This window comes from Abramis brama (genome assembly GCF_963993115.1).
Source record: "Abramis brama genome assembly, chromosome: 11".
NCBI lineage: Eukaryota > Metazoa > Chordata > Actinopteri > Cypriniformes > Leuciscidae > Abramis > Abramis brama.
In genome coordinates, this window is record NC_139973.1 from 11,383,964 (window position 1) to 11,401,396 (window position 17,433).

General features: G+C 37.4%; 1 protein-coding gene across 3 annotated transcripts in view; it reads left to right on the top strand.

Moving 5' to 3' along the window:
• dip2bb (disco-interacting protein 2 homolog Bb) overlaps window positions 1-17,433 on the top strand; it is a 34,785-nt gene that overhangs the window by 8,357 nt on the left and 8,995 nt on the right. The window contains exons 2-30 of one of the 3 annotated variants that reach the window (XM_084128547.1): window positions 2,008-2,079; window positions 2,421-2,612; window positions 3,470-3,595; window positions 4,163-4,429; window positions 4,607-4,624; window positions 6,188-6,328; window positions 6,632-6,649; window positions 7,664-7,783; window positions 7,877-8,074; window positions 8,159-8,250; window positions 9,543-9,653; window positions 9,730-9,853; window positions 9,955-10,064; window positions 10,148-10,250; window positions 10,358-10,422; window positions 11,107-11,200; window positions 11,273-11,392; window positions 11,506-11,620; window positions 11,698-11,837; window positions 12,038-12,174; window positions 12,269-12,349; window positions 13,143-13,270; window positions 13,370-13,484; window positions 13,764-13,965; window positions 14,089-14,201; window positions 14,328-14,351; window positions 14,475-14,555; window positions 14,740-14,863; window positions 17,205-17,326. In XM_084128547.1, coding sequence (XP_083984673.1) covers window positions 2,008-2,079; window positions 2,421-2,612; window positions 3,470-3,595; window positions 4,163-4,429; window positions 4,607-4,624; window positions 6,188-6,328; window positions 6,632-6,649; window positions 7,664-7,783; window positions 7,877-8,074; window positions 8,159-8,250; window positions 9,543-9,653; window positions 9,730-9,853; window positions 9,955-10,064; window positions 10,148-10,250; window positions 10,358-10,422; window positions 11,107-11,200; window positions 11,273-11,392; window positions 11,506-11,620; window positions 11,698-11,837; window positions 12,038-12,174; window positions 12,269-12,349; window positions 13,143-13,270; window positions 13,370-13,484; window positions 13,764-13,965; window positions 14,089-14,201; window positions 14,328-14,351; window positions 14,475-14,555; window positions 14,740-14,863; window positions 17,205-17,326 — 3,353 coding nt within the window. The remainder of the gene's footprint in view (window positions 1-2,007; window positions 2,080-2,420; window positions 2,613-3,469; window positions 3,596-4,162; window positions 4,430-4,606; window positions 4,625-6,187; window positions 6,329-6,631; window positions 6,650-7,663; window positions 7,784-7,876; window positions 8,075-8,158; window positions 8,251-9,542; window positions 9,654-9,729; window positions 9,854-9,954; window positions 10,065-10,147; window positions 10,251-10,357; window positions 10,423-11,106; window positions 11,201-11,272; window positions 11,393-11,505; window positions 11,621-11,697; window positions 11,838-12,037; window positions 12,175-12,268; window positions 12,350-13,142; window positions 13,271-13,369; window positions 13,485-13,763; window positions 13,966-14,088; window positions 14,202-14,327; window positions 14,352-14,474; window positions 14,556-14,739; window positions 14,864-17,204; window positions 17,327-17,433) is intronic. The other 2 variants (XM_084128548.1, XM_084128549.1) reach the window with 2 other exon arrangements.

Genomic DNA, 17,433 nt, shown 5'->3' on the forward strand with positions numbered 1-17,433 from the left:
CTTGATAATCACAGTCCGACAATAACACTCATGTAGCTTTATCTCTTAAAGGAGTGACCTCCTCTTTTACCAACAACAACAACCAAAAATCCCTATGTTTCTGTCTGTTTGTGCATGCGTGCCAGTAGTTGTTTATGTATGCATAAACTAAATAAAAAATGACAGGAAAAAACTGCTTTACTGAAAAAAGGTCACTTGTCATAGGACTTTTGCCCATAATGCCTTGCAAATACAAGATTACAGAGCTATCATGATTAAATCGATTTTCAAACCCTCTTGATGTTCGATTATCAGCTCAGTTCAGATGGCCGGAATACAATACAAATATAATTTTTGCTCATATTTTTGCCCTGATTTGCAGTCTGGATGAGTTGAAAATAGTTTCCGAAAATCTGCACCAGTGATGGCTAATGTTTTAAAATCTGTTCAGACTGGTTGGATTACAGAGTGGATTTATGACATTGATTCTAGTTAAAATAAGATTTGGATCTCAGGCCAGTGCAGTTTTGGGTTGTAGTCCTGGAAAAATTTACCTTTTTTCAGGACAGGTTTGCAAGACAAGGGTTAAAACAAGGGTTTGCAAATTAAATTCAGAATTAAGGTTACATTTTGGCCATAATGTCTGGATTATATGTTAAAATTATTGTACAGATTACATGCAGGTTATCCTGGTAATTTTACTAGATTACTTAAAAAGGAACAGTAAGGAACAGTAATAAAATTCCAAATTTAGAATTATGAATATGATTTTTGGAAGTAAGATTTTGAGGTAGTATTGTAGCATAAATGTTACAGGTTTACAGTTGCATGGACTGACAGTGTCTAAGTCTTGGCCATGCCGTGTATGAGTGAGTGATCAAGGATAAAAGTAGATTTCTGCCTTAGTCTGTTGTCACTCACTTCACATTATCATCACTCCCCCAACAACCAATCACAATCCATCTGAGCCTCAGTGTGGACTGGACCACCTTAGGCCACCAATAAAACCGTCCAGTTTGCGGTTGAATTGGAAGAGCGCATTTATTTGTGCCATTTATTGCAGTCCAAAACATTCTTTCTGAATAACACTCAAATAATCATATACAAAATGAACACATATACATAACCCCCTTCATAGCTACATGTGATAGAACAGTCTGTTGAAGCTAAAAATATCCCATAGTGCAGCTGGGTTTGGTCCTCATGCATTACTTATGGGAGTTGACTCTTCCTTCTCTATTTTCCATTTTTCTTTTAATGTGGAAAATGCTCTTGAAAGAATGGTTTGTTTAGTGGCGTCTCCTTATGAATCCGTGCTGTTTGCTCTCAACGTTTAAGCGTAATGGCCAATCTGATTTCTATGGGATAATAAATATTTTCATGTTATCTCTTTTGAAATCTTGCCCCTTTAGGGGATGTGTTGAAATGAGCTAGAGCTGCTCACGTATCATAACCAAAGCTCTCTCCATCCTGCATAATCCCACTAGATTACACATTCTGCTCTCTTTCACACTCACAAGCAGAATCCAGCATTAAATCGCACAAATCAACTTGGCTGTCAGAATGTAAGAATGTGATGATCTTTTAAGATTTCGGTGTTTAGGTTTTTCTAAACAACTGTTCCTCCTTCATCAACTCCAATAATGCGTTCCTATTATACTTGATATTATTTAGCATTACCATTAATAAGTTTGGGATTGGTTTGGTTTCAGAGCATGTTTTCTGATGCTTACCAACACAGTAAAATCAGAAAAATTGTGAAATATTATTACAATTTTAAATAATTATTTTTATTTTATGCAAAATCAAAATATTTCAATTGCTTGGATGTTTTGTGATCTAATGCAGTGTCATTCAAATTTGACATTTTGGGGGCCACTGTATGTTAAAAAATTACACTGCAAGATCAACTGCAAATATAAACCACAATCTATCTGACTGTTCAAAGACATTTGAACAAAAAAATGAATTGAATTCATGCTGTTCGTGTTTTTAACTGGTAATTTAACATTATCTCTCATTTTTTAGGTGACATCACACAAAAAGGATACGAGAAGAAGAGGGCCAAAGTTTTAGCACCCTACTTGACACAAATACAAAGTAAGAATTACAGAAATATCCTTGCTTTTTCACCCTCCTCCTTTTTTTACTTGGTCGTCCACTGACTCATATGATAATGTGGTTATGAAACATCTTCTCAGGCTGTTTCTCTTGAGGGTTCCATCCAAAGTCCCTCTGCGCTGCCTTCTACTGCTCAAATATAGGACTGCAGCATGAAACATTATTTTATTGTCAGTCGCTGTTGTGAGATAGAATTGTTGTTTTATTCTGGAGATATTTGAGATGAAAACCACAGTTCTTCGTATTAATATTTCCCATTTTCTGTAGTCATTGACTGCATCTGCCAGTTTTAATGAAGTTCACTCTTATTATCTCTACAGATTTGGCTCCGCCTCCGGCATATGATGCACAGTCCCCTGGTCCAAGCTCCGCCTCCGCCTCGGCACCTGAACCTGAACCTGAACCTGAACCTGAACCTGGCCCGTCAAACTCATCCTCCTCCTCTTCACGCCACCGGCGCACACGGCGACCACACCGAAGCAGCGGGACTAGAGATGAACGCTACAGATCAGGTTAGAACAGCTTGACAACATATACAACTTTTTTTCTGTTACATTTTCTTTACGTTATTACAGTGCAGAGTTTGACTCTTTTTTTGGGGGCACTAAACAAAATAGCAAAAATGAGGATATACAGCCCAAGGCTTACTTATAAACTTATTTATATGGGTTACTTATAGTGGTCTTTGCACTTTAAACTGGGATAGGAGAACGTTTTTCAACACTGAACAAACGACACACTTCACCTATAAAATGTTGTTATATAATTCCATTAAGCTGTATATAGACTAGTCTTTACTTGAGATTTATGGGGTGTGAGGTTTACAGAGTCCCTGCAGATGGTAATATTTGCCTGTTCTCTGACCACATCCTTGTAAGAACTGTTTAGTCATCTGCCACGGCAGCCACGCTTGGACAAAATGGTTGCCTAGATGAAATGGGTCACTGTGGATTTCTGGTGCTTTGTGGCAATAGAAAGATAGTAGCTTGCTTATTTGATTGTGTAGGTTGTTTGTTCAGTTGCTCGCCACAGACGTGTATATATATTTTACGGTCCTACTGTTGTCATAGAGCATGTTCATGACCTTGTTGTGTAATTAGTACCAACACTCTGATGGGTGACTGCCTATTGGCTAAGAAGCTTTGCTGATAATACAAAAGTTACTGATTTGAATCGAGATAAAGGCAGTCAGTTAATGAGATTCAAATCAGTCTTGTACTCTGGAACAAAGCATTTAGCCTCAGGATGTTCAAGGTTGACTTTACCTGTCACTTTGGATAAAATCATCTACTGAGGCATCTGCTAACATCACACTAAGTGCAGATGTCCTAGGAACAAAACTGTCTGTCTTTTTTTTTGTCTGTCTCAGATATCCACACTGAGGCAGTCCAGGCAGCATTGGCCAAGCATAAAGAGGAAAAGATGGCGCTGCCCATGCCAACCAAACGTCGGTCCGCATATGTACAGTCACCAATTGACAACTGCACCCCACCTGGTAATGTATACAAGCACCAAATAAAGAAATGAAGATATATATTATCTTATATTTAATAGATAATAATAGTTAATCGAGATCTTACACTTTTCCTGTTTAAAATGGCAAAGTACTTGTATTTCTCAGTAAAACTCTGACAGCGTCAAATCCTCACCCTTATGTATTTTATATAATAATCATGCAGGAAAGATTACACCCATTATTTAATTTTTAATTAAATCAGATTTCTTTCTTTTCTTTTCTTTTCTTTTGTATTTTTCATTTTTTTTAAACATTTATTTAGCTACATTTAAATGTAATTATGTATATCTCATAAATAAGTTTATCTAATTTTTATATCTTATAAACTATTATAATTTTAGTTACTTTTTAAATCTTTAACCTATATTAATTCAATATGTATATGTGTTCATTTTTTGGTGTGGTTTAAAAATTATAAAATGTAGCAAGTATTGATATTTTGGTATTGTGACAACTGCATTTACTATTTTTTTCTTACCTTTATTCTTCTTGTACTTATTCTATCATTCTCTTCCTTGTCTTTTAATTTCTCTTTCTCTCTGTCAGACTCCTCATCTTCCTCTGATGATGAGGCCGTGTCAAGTGAAAGTGCGGGGCCTCAGCAGTCTCCAGACACCTGGATTAATAGCTCTCTGCACGGCTCCTCCACCTCCTCCTCTGCCTCCTCCACTCTCTCACATGGGGAGTCTCGGCCCACCCAGGCCCCTCAGCCTCAGTCTCAGCAGGTCCCACCTCCACCCGCACCTGCCCACCCACCCCACTCCCACTCCCAGCCCTCCGCCCTGGCCGAGGCCCTCGCTCAGACACGCATCGGTGAGTCACCATTACCCCCACACACTTTGTGTCATTGTAAATACACTTTAGATTTTACCATTTGGTTTTAAGTAATTTTAGCAGCTTAACCAGGCATTTTGTGCAAGTGTTTTCATTGCTTCATTATTTCTGCCCAATGTTTATTTTCTGTTCATTTATATCTTTTGTGACTGTCAGTGAGAAGAATAGGAAGAGGTAAAGTCAAGTGTTAGAAATCTTTCACCTTGTCCTGTGTGTTTAAGATTTGTTGTGAGTTACGAATATTATCTACCCCCTCCACACGCTCCACCCTTAAGCCTCTGCCCCACCTGTGTGTTTTAAAGCCTATGAATGATTGGTCTGTCCATAGGAGCTGATGAAAAATTAATAAAGGTTCTCAGAGATCTGGTTGAGCTTGTTATGTGGTTCAGGACTAATCATCTCAGGACTTAATACACACTTGATCCCAGACTGTACTTATTCAGAGAGTGTGCTTTTCCTGCACATGACATACCCCTGAGTGTGTGTGAAATTGTTAAGAGATGTAGACAATAGCTGTAGACAGCATGCAGACTGTGGGGTTAGCCAAGAGGAACTAATGAACTCATGTTTGCAATAGACTTGAAACAGAATATTCTGTAGGCTATGATGTTATATTTTTGGTTAATGATACGTTTCTCTGCCCTCACAGCCTTGGTCTACAGAGGCAGAGAAAGTTCTTTCATTTTAAAGAAAGATTATGAAAACAATGATGTACGATGATGATGAGACACAGTAAAACCAGAGACAGTTATGTAAGATATAACATACAGTCAGTCGATCATTAAGGCAAAATAAACCTTGACAGGGTGATGAATATTGTATCACCCTGAAGAGGTTCGAGAAGAAGAGCGAGTGACTGTATCTCATAAATTACACGTCTACTTAGCAAATAACTAAATCAAATAGCATTAAATATTAATTTGAGTTTACGTTACTTCATAATGTGAGAAGAAAGAGACTGCAGAGTGATATGAGAGTTTTTGAAATAAGTATCTTGATCACCAAGGATGGATGTATTTAATCAAAAATACAGTAAAATAGTAATATTGTGCTTAAAATAGAACTTAAAATATATGTGTTATAAAATATAATGTATTCCTGTGATGGCAAAGCTGTATTTTCAGCATCATTACTCCAGTCTTCAGTGTCACATGATTTTTCAGAAATCATTCTAATATGCTGTTTTTTTTTAAATACATATTTCTTATTACTGTCAGTGTTGAAAACATCTGTGCTGCTTAATATTTGCTGAATAAAATTATTTATTTATATACAGGTATATATGCATGTATGTGTGTGTGTGTGTGTGTGTGTCTCTTACTGACCCAAAACGGAAGTGTATATAGGAAATTGTATAGAAGCATTTGAACACAGAATGATTAATAAATTAGAATTAAGTATTTAAGAAATCCATATAATAATAGCAAAGTAAATACTAAATAGTAAATAGTTTGATTTCATGTTACCTTCAAATATCTTTGGCCTTATCACTAGTTTACGCAATTGAAGGAAGCATGTACTGAAAGCAGTCCTGAATGGACATAGTTTTACACAGACTCTTAAAGGAATAGTTCACTATTGGATTAAAAAAGCACCTCAAACATGATTCTACTATATTTCTCCTTTTGTTTTCCGTGTAAGAAAGAAAGGTGAGCTATTCCTTTATGAGCAAGGGTAAAATATCTTTAAAACTTTGAGGGTTGATTATGAGTGTGTAATATGTGTTATTTTGACCAGATCCAGGAGGAGGAGTCGGGCCTCCTGATGTGCCATCCCAAGCTCAGGCCAGAGGCTCTCGTGTGGATCTGCCTCCCAACGCCGTGGTGCGAGGCATGAGTCGAGGACAGAGCCGGTCCAGCATGATGGAGACAGCAGACGGTACTGAGTGTGTGTGTGTGTGTGTGTGTTTAGAGGGGAAAAAAGAGTAAAAGAAAGAGATATAAAAAGAGAAACATGTATTTGTTGTGTGCTGCATTAGACATACATACTCTGAAAATGTATGTATACTCTTTTCATAACTTTCTTCTCATGTCTCTCAGAACTTTGTGTTAACATCTCAGTAGGGACATTTCAATAAGTCTTTATGAATGCTGTGTTTATGATTGCTTCATTAATCGCATCCCGTTTCTTTTTTCTTTTCTACCTTTTATCCACTTGTGTCATGTTGCTTTTCTCTGTCAGTGAGAAGAATAGGCAGAGGTAATGATTGGTCTAGACACGTCCTGTAGGTCGACTTTAAAGCTGTGTGTTTGTGTTTGTATACTGTATATGTGTTACACAAAGATGAACCAGTGTGTGAACCAGAGTGAAACCCTGTACTTTTTTAGGAAAATAAATAAATAATAGTAGATCACTCATCCCTCCAGCTCTGCTTACATGTGGTTTTTACTCAGTCCTGATCCTTCATAACACATTAGGAATGCTTTACAGGTGAACCAGTGATATTTAAAGGAATAGTGAAAATAATTGACTCATCCTCATGTCATTACAGTTGGTCACTCTCTTCTATGCAGTACAATAAATGAGGACTGAAGGTTCAGAAATATGCAAAAGCACCACATATGTATGATAAAAAGTCAATATGTCTTTTGCACAAGTCTTTTTTTATTTTTTATATTGAATAAATACAAATATATCAGTATAAATAAGTAATAATACACTACAGTTCAAAAGTTTGGGGACATTAAGATTTATCTGATTAAGTAAAATCAAGATATTTTTCCAATTTAAATAGTAATTTATTCCTGTGATAATTTATTCCTCATTACTCCCGTCTTCAGTGTCCCTTCAGCAATTATCCTAATATGCTCAAGAATTGGTGCTCAAGAAACATTTCTTATTATTAAATGTTGAAAACAGTTTCTAGATTTGTTTTTGCATCCTTGCTGATTAAAACTATTGATTTCTTTAAAAAAAAAAAAAATCTTAGTGACACCAAACTTTTAAATAGTAGTGTATATATAATTTAAATAATAAGTTTGTAATTTTAAATAATAATAAAAAGTTTAATTTGATCTATAAGCCATTGTATATCAGGATATCTTTGGACCAGGACTGATAAATACCACTGTAGGAGAGTGTAAAACATGTATATACATGTACACATATAGTCTAGTTGTGATTTACGAATTCCCAGTTCAGTTGAAAGTGTGCGGGAGTGTGTCTTTGTTCGTCTGTCTCATCCCACCCTACCTGACCCCAATCCTGGTGTAGGTGTCCCGGTGTCCAGTCGTGTGTCCACAAAGATCCAGCAGCTGCTAAACACGCTAAAACGCCCCAAACGCCCGCCACTCAGTGAGTTCTTCATGGACGACCAAGAGGAGATCGTGGAAGGTACTCCAGGATAAATTCAGTCCTCGCCATTTCTCAGACACACTCTGAAAGAACGGTGCATTAATGTAGATCGACGTGTTTCTTCCTCCTCAGTTCCTCAGACAGATCCTAACACCCCTAGGCCAGAAGGTCGGCAGATAATCCCAGTGAAGGGGGAGCCGTTGGGTGTGGTCAGTAACTGGCCTCCTGCTCTTCAGGCAGCATTAACTCGATGGGGTGCCACACAGGGCAAAAGCCCTGCCCTCACAGCTCTGGATATCACAGGAAAACCACTCTATACACTTACGTATGGTAAGCAAAGCACTTATCTTGATTGAAAGCAGATGCTGGGATTGGCAAGAAAGGTCTATGGGCTGATTGGTGTGTGATTGACAGGGAAACTGTGGAGTCGAAGTGTAAAGCTGGCCTACACTCTCCTCAACAAGCTGGGAGCAAAAAATGAGCAGATCATCAAACCAGGAGACCGGGTAAAAAAACAAAACAACTCTTTGTCATTTAAGATCATTTCCTCTTAATATAAATCTCAGTTATAGGTGTTTATGACAAGTTTGTGCACATAAACCAGTGTTATTTTAGTATTATTAATATGTTTTTATCATATTTAGCAATATTTTTAGGTTTTTTATATTTTGAGTTTTCTTTTTTAATTTTAGCTTAGGTTTTAAAGCAACACTGAGGAACATTTTTTACCTTAAAATAATGTTTCCAAAATCGTATCAGTGGTTCATCAAGTCGTAACAGGGTGAAAGGCACTTCTGGATTCGCTTTGCGTCCCTATATCTGATATAACCGCACTATGCAAGTTTGCCAAACCGGGTCGCGTTTCTGTAGTTCGAATGAGACATAAGAAAACTACAAATTTGACTTGCTTTACGTCAAGCGTTACAATAGTCATTATTTAGTTTTTCTTCGTTTCTGATGTCGCAAAACATCATACTTTCATGAAAGCATGCAACATACTCTACCTTGTCTGTGGACATCGTTCATTCCAAAGCCGGTGCTGAATAAACAGCGAGCGTGCGTGCGATGGTAGGCTGCGGGCGGAGAAATTATTTACGACAGCGGTAATGGACAATTCCGCTTCCAACCTGTAGGGGGACCGAAGAGGAAAAGTTCCTTAGTGTTGCTTTAACAATTTTATGTGCTTTAGTCATGTTTATTTTATTTTTGTAGCTTTTTTTTTTTTTAGTTTAATTCAATCAGTTTAGATCTTCAAGTTCTTTTGTTTTAGTTAGTTGCTAAAGTACGGAGCCCCTAAAGGGACATGGTGGTGGGAAAAAAATACGACTTGGTAGGAAAAATATTAAGTTAATGCTTTTGCATTCCCCCGAGAAACTTTGTGTTCGCTCGCAAAACATTTTTCGTTCCCCTGAAAACTTAGCAGCAAAGTTTCAAGGGAACGCAAAGTTTCGAGGGGGAAAGCAAAACATTTGCTTTCCTGCCAAAGCATTGACAAATATTTTTTCCTCCATCTCATATTTGTTTCCTTAACCCAGCAACATTTCTATTTAACATTTCTATTAAATACTTTTTAATTTATTTTTGCCTTATTTCAATTAAGAATTTTTTTTATTTATATTTTTCGTTTTTGTTTAAAAATGCAATACTGATGTAAACACTCATTTACTTCACATTGCTATTAGTATTATACATATACATATATTAGTATATTATATATTGTTAGAAGCAACTTTTATTTTGGAAAAATGCTGCTGTTGCACTTTAATTATTTGCAAGTAATGTTTTGTTATTGACCCAGGTGGCGCTGGTGTATCCTAACAGTGACCCTGGTATGTTCTGGGTCGCATTTTATGGCTGTTTGTTGGCAGAAGTCATTCCTGTGCCAATAGAGGTTCCACTATCCCGAAAGGTAGTCACTACAGCTAAATGGAGTGCTAACAAATCATGTTGCTATTGTGGTCAAAATGTTTTCCATGTGTTTACAGGATGCGGGTAGCAGCCAAGTTGGTTTTTTGCTAGGTAGCTGTGGGGTGGGTCTGGCTTTGACCAGTGAGATCTGTTTGAAGGGTTTACCCAAGACCCCCACTGGAGAAATATTACAGTTTAAAGGTCAGAGACTTCACACATGCAAATTACATCCATTTCTTTTCAAAAGCCAGTCGGTGATGAGAATTTTATGATGGATCTAATACTAGTTGGGTTTCTGACAGGCTGGCCCAGGTTAAAGTGGGTGGTGACAGACTCCAAATACCTCACGAAGCCTTCGAAAGACTGGCAGCCTCATATCCCAACAGCCAACACAGACACGGCATACATAGAGGTAAGATCATGTGCTTCATGTGATTCTGTGTGTGTATGTTTGTTGAATACATGTAAATCTCCTCATCTGTTTCTCTCATGCAGTATAAGGCCAGTAAGGAGGGCACAGTGATGGGCGTTGCGGTTTCAAAAGTTGCGATGTTAACACATTGCCAGTCACTCACTCAGGCCTGTAACTACTGTGAGGGTGAGTGATGCTGTTGCTGTGGAAACACCATCCTTTTGTTGCAGTTACACTAAACCAAAGAACTAGCTAGTTTGTTTGGAGATGTAACGGAATGCGTCTGCACGCAGGTGAGACACTGGTGAATGTTTTGGACTTTAAGAAGGACATGGGTTTGTGGCATGGAGTTCTCACGGTGAGTGACAAAATGTGGATGTGTCATCAATGCTATTACTACACATTTATTCAGATCAGTGCATCAAATATTACAATGATTAGGGATGCACCGATATGAAAATTTTGGCAGATAACCGATAATTCTTTATATTTGTGAGTCGATAACCGATATATTGGCTGATAAGTTTTTATATAATTTTTGAGAGGCTGATTACAAAAACAAAAGTCTCACCATTAAAATCCATGTCCCAAGCACACAATTATATTGATGTTCTCATTATAATTTTATGTAGCCTATATGACAGACTTGCGCTGCACATGTTGCACTTAACTGTATTTTCCTTTTTTGAAGTGATTCTAATCATATTTCAAGCAATTCAAAACCATCATGGCGAACAGTGCGCATCTGAAGTGTCTCAGCTGAAATAAAATCCATTATTTATCAGCTTTAATATAAGCCGATATCGATATGGTGGCCGATATATCGTGCATCCCTAACAATGATTTGAACTTTTGTATTATTTGCAATGTAAATATAAATAATATAGATAGTTTTTTCAGTAATGATAATGAGGTTACTGAGAATTGTAAGAGGGTATGTGCTTTATCGTATGGTCTTAAAATAGGCTCTTTCTTTTTTAATTTTGGGGTGAAAATTTACCTGGGCAGTTTTCCCCCAATAACATCTGTGTGTGTGTTTCAGAGTGTGATGAACCGAATCCACACCATCAGTGTTCCATATGCAGTAATGAAGGCCTGTCCACTGTCCTGGGTTCAGAGAGTTCACATACACAAAGGTACAAGACCAAATATCTGTCTGTCGTCTACACACATTTGTTTGGATATGATAAACGTCTGTGTTTCTACAGCACGTATTGCCTTGGTGAAGTGTCGTGACCTGCATTGGGCGATGATGGCTCACCGAGATCAGAGAGACACCAGTCTGGCCTCCTTGCGCATGCTAATTGTTGCTGATGGAGCCAATCCTTGTGAGTTACGCTAACAGGCCTCCTGCAGACACTTCACGGGAGATGATGTTCATTTAATATTTATATTTAACGATTTCACTTTTTTTGTCTCTCTGTATCTGTTTCTGGCTCAGGGTCGGTTTCATCATGTGATGCATTTTTGAACGTATTCCAGGCTTATGGTCTGAAGCCAGAGGTCATCTGCCCGTGTGCTACATCACCTGAGGCCATGACGGTTGCCATTCGCAGGTATATCATTTTTAGACAATCCCATTTTAAATGAAATATATTAGCATTTGTTCCCTGATTGTGTGAACTTTCTCCAGGCCTGGGGTCCCCGGTGCACCTCTTCCAGCGAGAGCCATCCTGTCCATGACTGGGCTGAGTCATGGGGTCATCAGGGTCAACACTGAAGACAAGAACTCTGCTCTCACCGTCCAGGATGTGGGACATGTCATGCCAGGAGGTGTGTGTGTGTGTGTGTGTGTGTGTGTTGAATTGTATGCGTGTGATTCACATGTCTACACTTAAAAAAAGAATCATGATATTACCTTGGGTGTGTATAGACTATGTTAATACTATGGTATTGTCACTCAAAGTTTAAAATCTGTTATTATCATATGTGCATGCCTGAAGTCAGCATGTGTGTGCATTGATGTGCTTTAGCATTGATGTGCATTGTGAAACCGGATGGGCCGCCCATGCTGTGCAAGACGGATGAGATCGGAGAGATCGTGGTGAACTCTCGTGCTGGTGGAACCATGTATTACGGCCTGTCTGGAGTCACTAAAAACACCTTTGAGGTATGACGATCAACTTAACACTCTCATACACTGAAGATTATAAAACTTTGTACTGAATTGCGTACCATAAACATATTTTTATGGTATCTCACAGGTGATCCCAGTCAACGCTAGTGGTGCTCCTATTGGTGAAATCCCATTTGTGCGGTCGGGATTGCTGGGTTTTGTTGGACCGGTAAGAGTGTGAAAGAGGAAAACAAGAGAGGGACAGTTTAAATTTTAAACCGTTTAACCCGATCTCGCTTCTCCGTTTGCAATCAGATCATTTTTAGCCACTGAACTCTGAGTTTTCAGTCCAATAATCCAGGAAGCGAATTTATTCAAACAATCATTCAAACAATCAGTCCAAAACAGTCCAAAACCATGCTGATTACATCAGAGATGGCAGAAAGAATAGATTCACGTTGCGTTTTCAGTGAATTATTCATTCCAGTGTGTGTTTCGCTTTTAAACACCGAGCACTGTCATATTCTGTCATTGTTTCTGAAGAGCGCGAGCCTTCACGCATTGCGCTGTGTGAAATACAGACTGAACGGAACATCAAAACATCCCACTGCTGTATGGCCAGATGATACGCAAACTACATTTCTCAGCTGGATAAAGCAAACCACTGTCTCGCTAGTAATGTTTTGATGGATGAGGATTGCAATCAAGGTAAAGATGATTGCGGTGACATACAGGAGTCATAGGCTACTTTAAGCACGCGTGAGTCCGTTATATTGATGCGCAAACATGATCCTGTTCGGTATCGCAACTTGACTTATCTAAAATGTAAGCAAGTTCTTTGCTGTTTGCGCATTGTCCACAAACTATACACAGTGAATTTTTTGTTCATGTTCTAAAATGAAAGTGTGAATGGTCTATTCTTAATTTCACGATAAAAAGGGTGCGATTAATTGTGATTAAAAATTTGAATCTATTGTCAGTCCTAGTTAAAATCTATTTTTTCATCTCTCCTCCTTCCGCAGGGTAGTCTGATATTTGTGGTGGGTAAGAATGAGGGCTTGCTAATGGTTAGTGGTCGTCGTCACAACGCTGACGATCTAGTAGCGACAGCACTAGCAGTGGAACCAGTCAAAACTGTGTACAGAGGCAGGTGAGGGTTCCCCTTTGAATATACAGAGGGAAATTTAGTCTTAACCTTTGTTTTAATGAGAATAGATATTAATCTGATGTGTGGGTGTGTGTTTTGTAGAATTGCTGTGTTCTCAGTGACTGTGTTCTATGATGAGAGGATAGTAATCGTAGCTGAGCAAAGGCCTGATGCCAGTGAAGAAGACAGCTTCCAGTGGATGAGTCGGGTTCTGCAGGTACAGACATATTTATTCTAGTAATTATAAAATAGATTGTTTTATACTTTAAAATTTGATCGGATGCACCATCTTAAAGCTCTGGTACATTAGCCAATAAATACACACCTGTGACTGTGCTGTCAATATGTGCTATGGAAAATTCAAAGTGTTGAGTGGCTTATTGCTTATATACAACAGTTATTTGATTGTTTTAGTTTAACACACAAATGTTTGATAATCCTTTATGTATGCTTTATTTATTTGTTGGTTGTTTTGTGTATTGTTTCTCGACTTCAGGCAATTGACAGTATTCATCAGGTGGGATTGTATTGTCTTGCACTGGTTCCTGCCAACACCCTACCCAAAACTCCCCTGGGGGGCATTCACATCTCAGACACCAAGCAACTCTTCCTGGAGGGGGCGCTGCACCCCTGCAACATCCTCATGTGCCCCCACACCTGCGTTACCAACATGCCCAAACCACGTCAAAAACAACCAGGTGTGTATGCAGGGATTAAATGGAGATCTTGGAGGTGAGAGAACCTTCAAATCTGGAGGTAAAAAAAATCTGTCCGATGTGATATTTTTCTCACAGTGTTCTGTCCTGTTATGTCTTTCATAGTCGGTGTCGGCCCTGCATCCATCATGGTGGGTAATTTGGTTGCTGGGAAAAGAATTGCACAGGCTGCAGGCAGAGATCTGGGACTCATAGAAGACCAAGACCTGGTCAGGAAGGTAAACTCAGATTTTGCATTGTATTGTGAGGCCATATAACAGGAAATAAATAATGCATACAGATTATTTTAAGCTGTTTATGTAAAATGCACTGTGTGGTATTTTAATGCTTTCGTGTGGATGCAGCTGTGTATGTGGCCTACAATGATGGTAAGAAATATGATCATTATGGCACAATCACATGCCACAGGCATGACACAATCATTTAATGTGTTATTAATGTTATATGTTTGAAGGTATTGTTGATGAAATGTCTGACTTGCCTTTTTTTAGCATCAGTTCCTTACAGAGGCTTTACAGTGGAGAGCACAAACCGATCCTGACCATACGCTTTATGTACTTTTGAATGCCAAGGTAAAAAAAACACTCATTCATTCCAAACAAATAGTTGAAGGAATAAACTCGCTTTCTGAGAATTTCTGATTTTCTGGCCTATAATGTGTTTTAATGTGAGAACACAAATGTGTTCTCTCTCTCTCTCTCTCTCTCTCTCTCTCTCTCTCTCTCTCTCTCTCTCTCTCTCTCTCTCTCTCTCTAGGGAGTGGCAGTGTGTACAGCTACATGTGTTCAGCTTCATAAAAGAGCAGAGAAGATTGCTGCTGCTCTCATGGAGAGAAGTGGTATTAACATCGGAGAGAATGTGGTGCTTTTGTATCCACCAGGTAAATCACACACACTATGTCCTTTGTTAAGACTGTTATTTAAGAACTGGACAGTTAAAAACGGCTTTTTATTGAAAAAGCACTTTTCAATAAAAACCAATGACTTTGCTGTTCACTCAGCAAAGTCATTGGTATTTATTGAAAAGTGCTTTTTCTCATTTCACATTTGAAGAGGGTGTTAACATATAGGTGACTTTAAAATGAAACCTAATGAAAATTAAGTCAGTTTTACTCCTGGTGTTTGCTTTTCGGACCACAAAAGAATGTCCCACTCATGCATTTTTATTAATCTTGATTTCTCACAACTTGTGTGCTTTTTCTGGGCTAGTCGAAGTGAACTGTTGCGCTAACAGAGTCTGACAGAAGACCAATGGCTAATGATTTTTGTTAAATAATACATTCAGTTTCTGTTTATTTTTCACGAAACCCTATCGTATACCCACAGAACACTTGGAATATATGACGTGTGTTGCATGGGATCATTCTGTGATACTTTTGCATTTTTTTAAAAGCTTGATGCTGGTCGCTATTCACTGCCATTATAGTGAGTAAGTAAGTAAATTTTATTTATACAGCACATTTAAATTCAGCTTACACTAACCAAAGTGCAGTACAAAACAAGCATAAAATACAATAAAATATCAAATAAAATAGAGTAGATAACAGTTACTAATCTGATAACAGTTACTAAAAGATAACAGTTACTAATCTATAAATTAATAATCAGGAAAGGCTAAAGTGTAAAGATGTGTCTTAAGTCTGGATTTAAAAACAGAAATAGAAGGAACATTCATAATGTTAGGTAGCAAACTTGTTCTCTGTTCAATTTAAGACGTGACCGTGGGACATGTAGGAAAGCTTTATTGGCCGATCTGAGGGACTTAAGATAAATAAGTTCAAATAATAATGAGTTCAAATAAATAAGATCAGAGATGTAAGATGGGGCTTGTCTGTTAAGAGCTTTAAAAACAATCAGCAAAATCTTGAATTGAATTTAAAAAAAGACAGGAAGCTAGTGAAGAGAAGCTAAAATTGGACTGATATAATCACCTTTTTTTGCACTAGTTAACAGTCTAGCTGCTGCATTCTGAAACATCTGTAAACGTGCCAATGAAGATTGAGGAAGACCATTATATAAAGAATTACAATAGTCCAGCCATGATGTAATAAATGCATGAAAAACTTTTTCCAAGTCTTGAAAGTAAAGTGTCGATTTAAGTCTAGAAATAATTCTTAATTGATTGTAGTTGTTTTTCACAACTGAGCTTATTTGTTTTTCAAGAAAAAGCTCAGAGTCAAAGATAACATCTACATTTTTTGCATGTGACTTAACATATTGAGTGAGATTGTCTAAGTAACTAGCGATAGAGTTTCTGGTTTTGGAGGTACCAAAGATAGTCACCTCAGTTTTCTCATTGTTAAACTGGAGGAAATTATTTGCCATCCAGCATTTAATATCCCCAAGACAGTCCATGAGAGGCTGCAGAGAGTCTCTAGTGGAAGGTACAGCTGAGAAACCTCGGCATAGAAATGAAAAGGAATTTTATATTTCCTAGAGTGGAAGTATGTACAGATTAAAGAGTAATGGCCCCAGAATGGACCCTTGGGGAACCCCACAGGAGATAGATGCAGAATTTTATGGACGAGCAAGAGTGAGACATTTATTTTATTTCTCCTTTTGTGGTCCGAAAAAGAAAGAATGTCATACCTCATTAGAATAACACCAGGGTGAGTAAATGATGATTTAACTTTTATGGATGAACTATCCCTTTAAAGGCAAAGCAGCAAAAAACTGTGTTGTTATTGTTATTACAATTTTACTAAACTATTAATACTATTTTTTTTTTTTTTTTTGCAGTAATTTAAATGAAGCTGAAATAAATTAATTGAAATTTCAAATAAATTGGAAAAAACATTACCGTAAAAAAAAACTTAAATGAAATGAAAATTAAAAATGTTGCCTTGGCAAATAACTGAGATAAAAACGTATTAAAAAAGTATTAAAATTACTAATGTAAACCTGAAACAAAAAATGAAAGCTAAATGGAAATATAAAAACAAAAAATACAAAAATATAAAAATATAAAAAGAAAACTAAAAATATATCAATAAAAGCAAAATATGAATCAATATTATAATAGTGTGTATATATATATATATATATATAAATGCTAAAATAACACGTATTATATATATATATATATATATATACAGTATATTGTGTGTGTGTGTATATAAAATAGAGAAAATGAGCATAAAAACTTATTTATGACTGCTTCGGCATAAATAAATACATTTACATAAAAAATTTGCATTGCATATGAATTGTCTGTATGTGCAGGTATAGATCTGATCGCAGCATTTTATGGCTGTTTGTATGCTGGTTGTATTCCTGTCACCGTGAGGCCTCCACACCCGCAGAACCTCTCAGCCACTCTGCCCACTGTCCGCATGATTATCGATGTAAGTCTGTGTGTTTGCATCTGTTAGACACCTTTATTTGGGTGTGTTTTCCTTGAACTGCATGGTAGCATTGTTAACGTTTTTTACATCTCTCTCCTGGTTTCCTC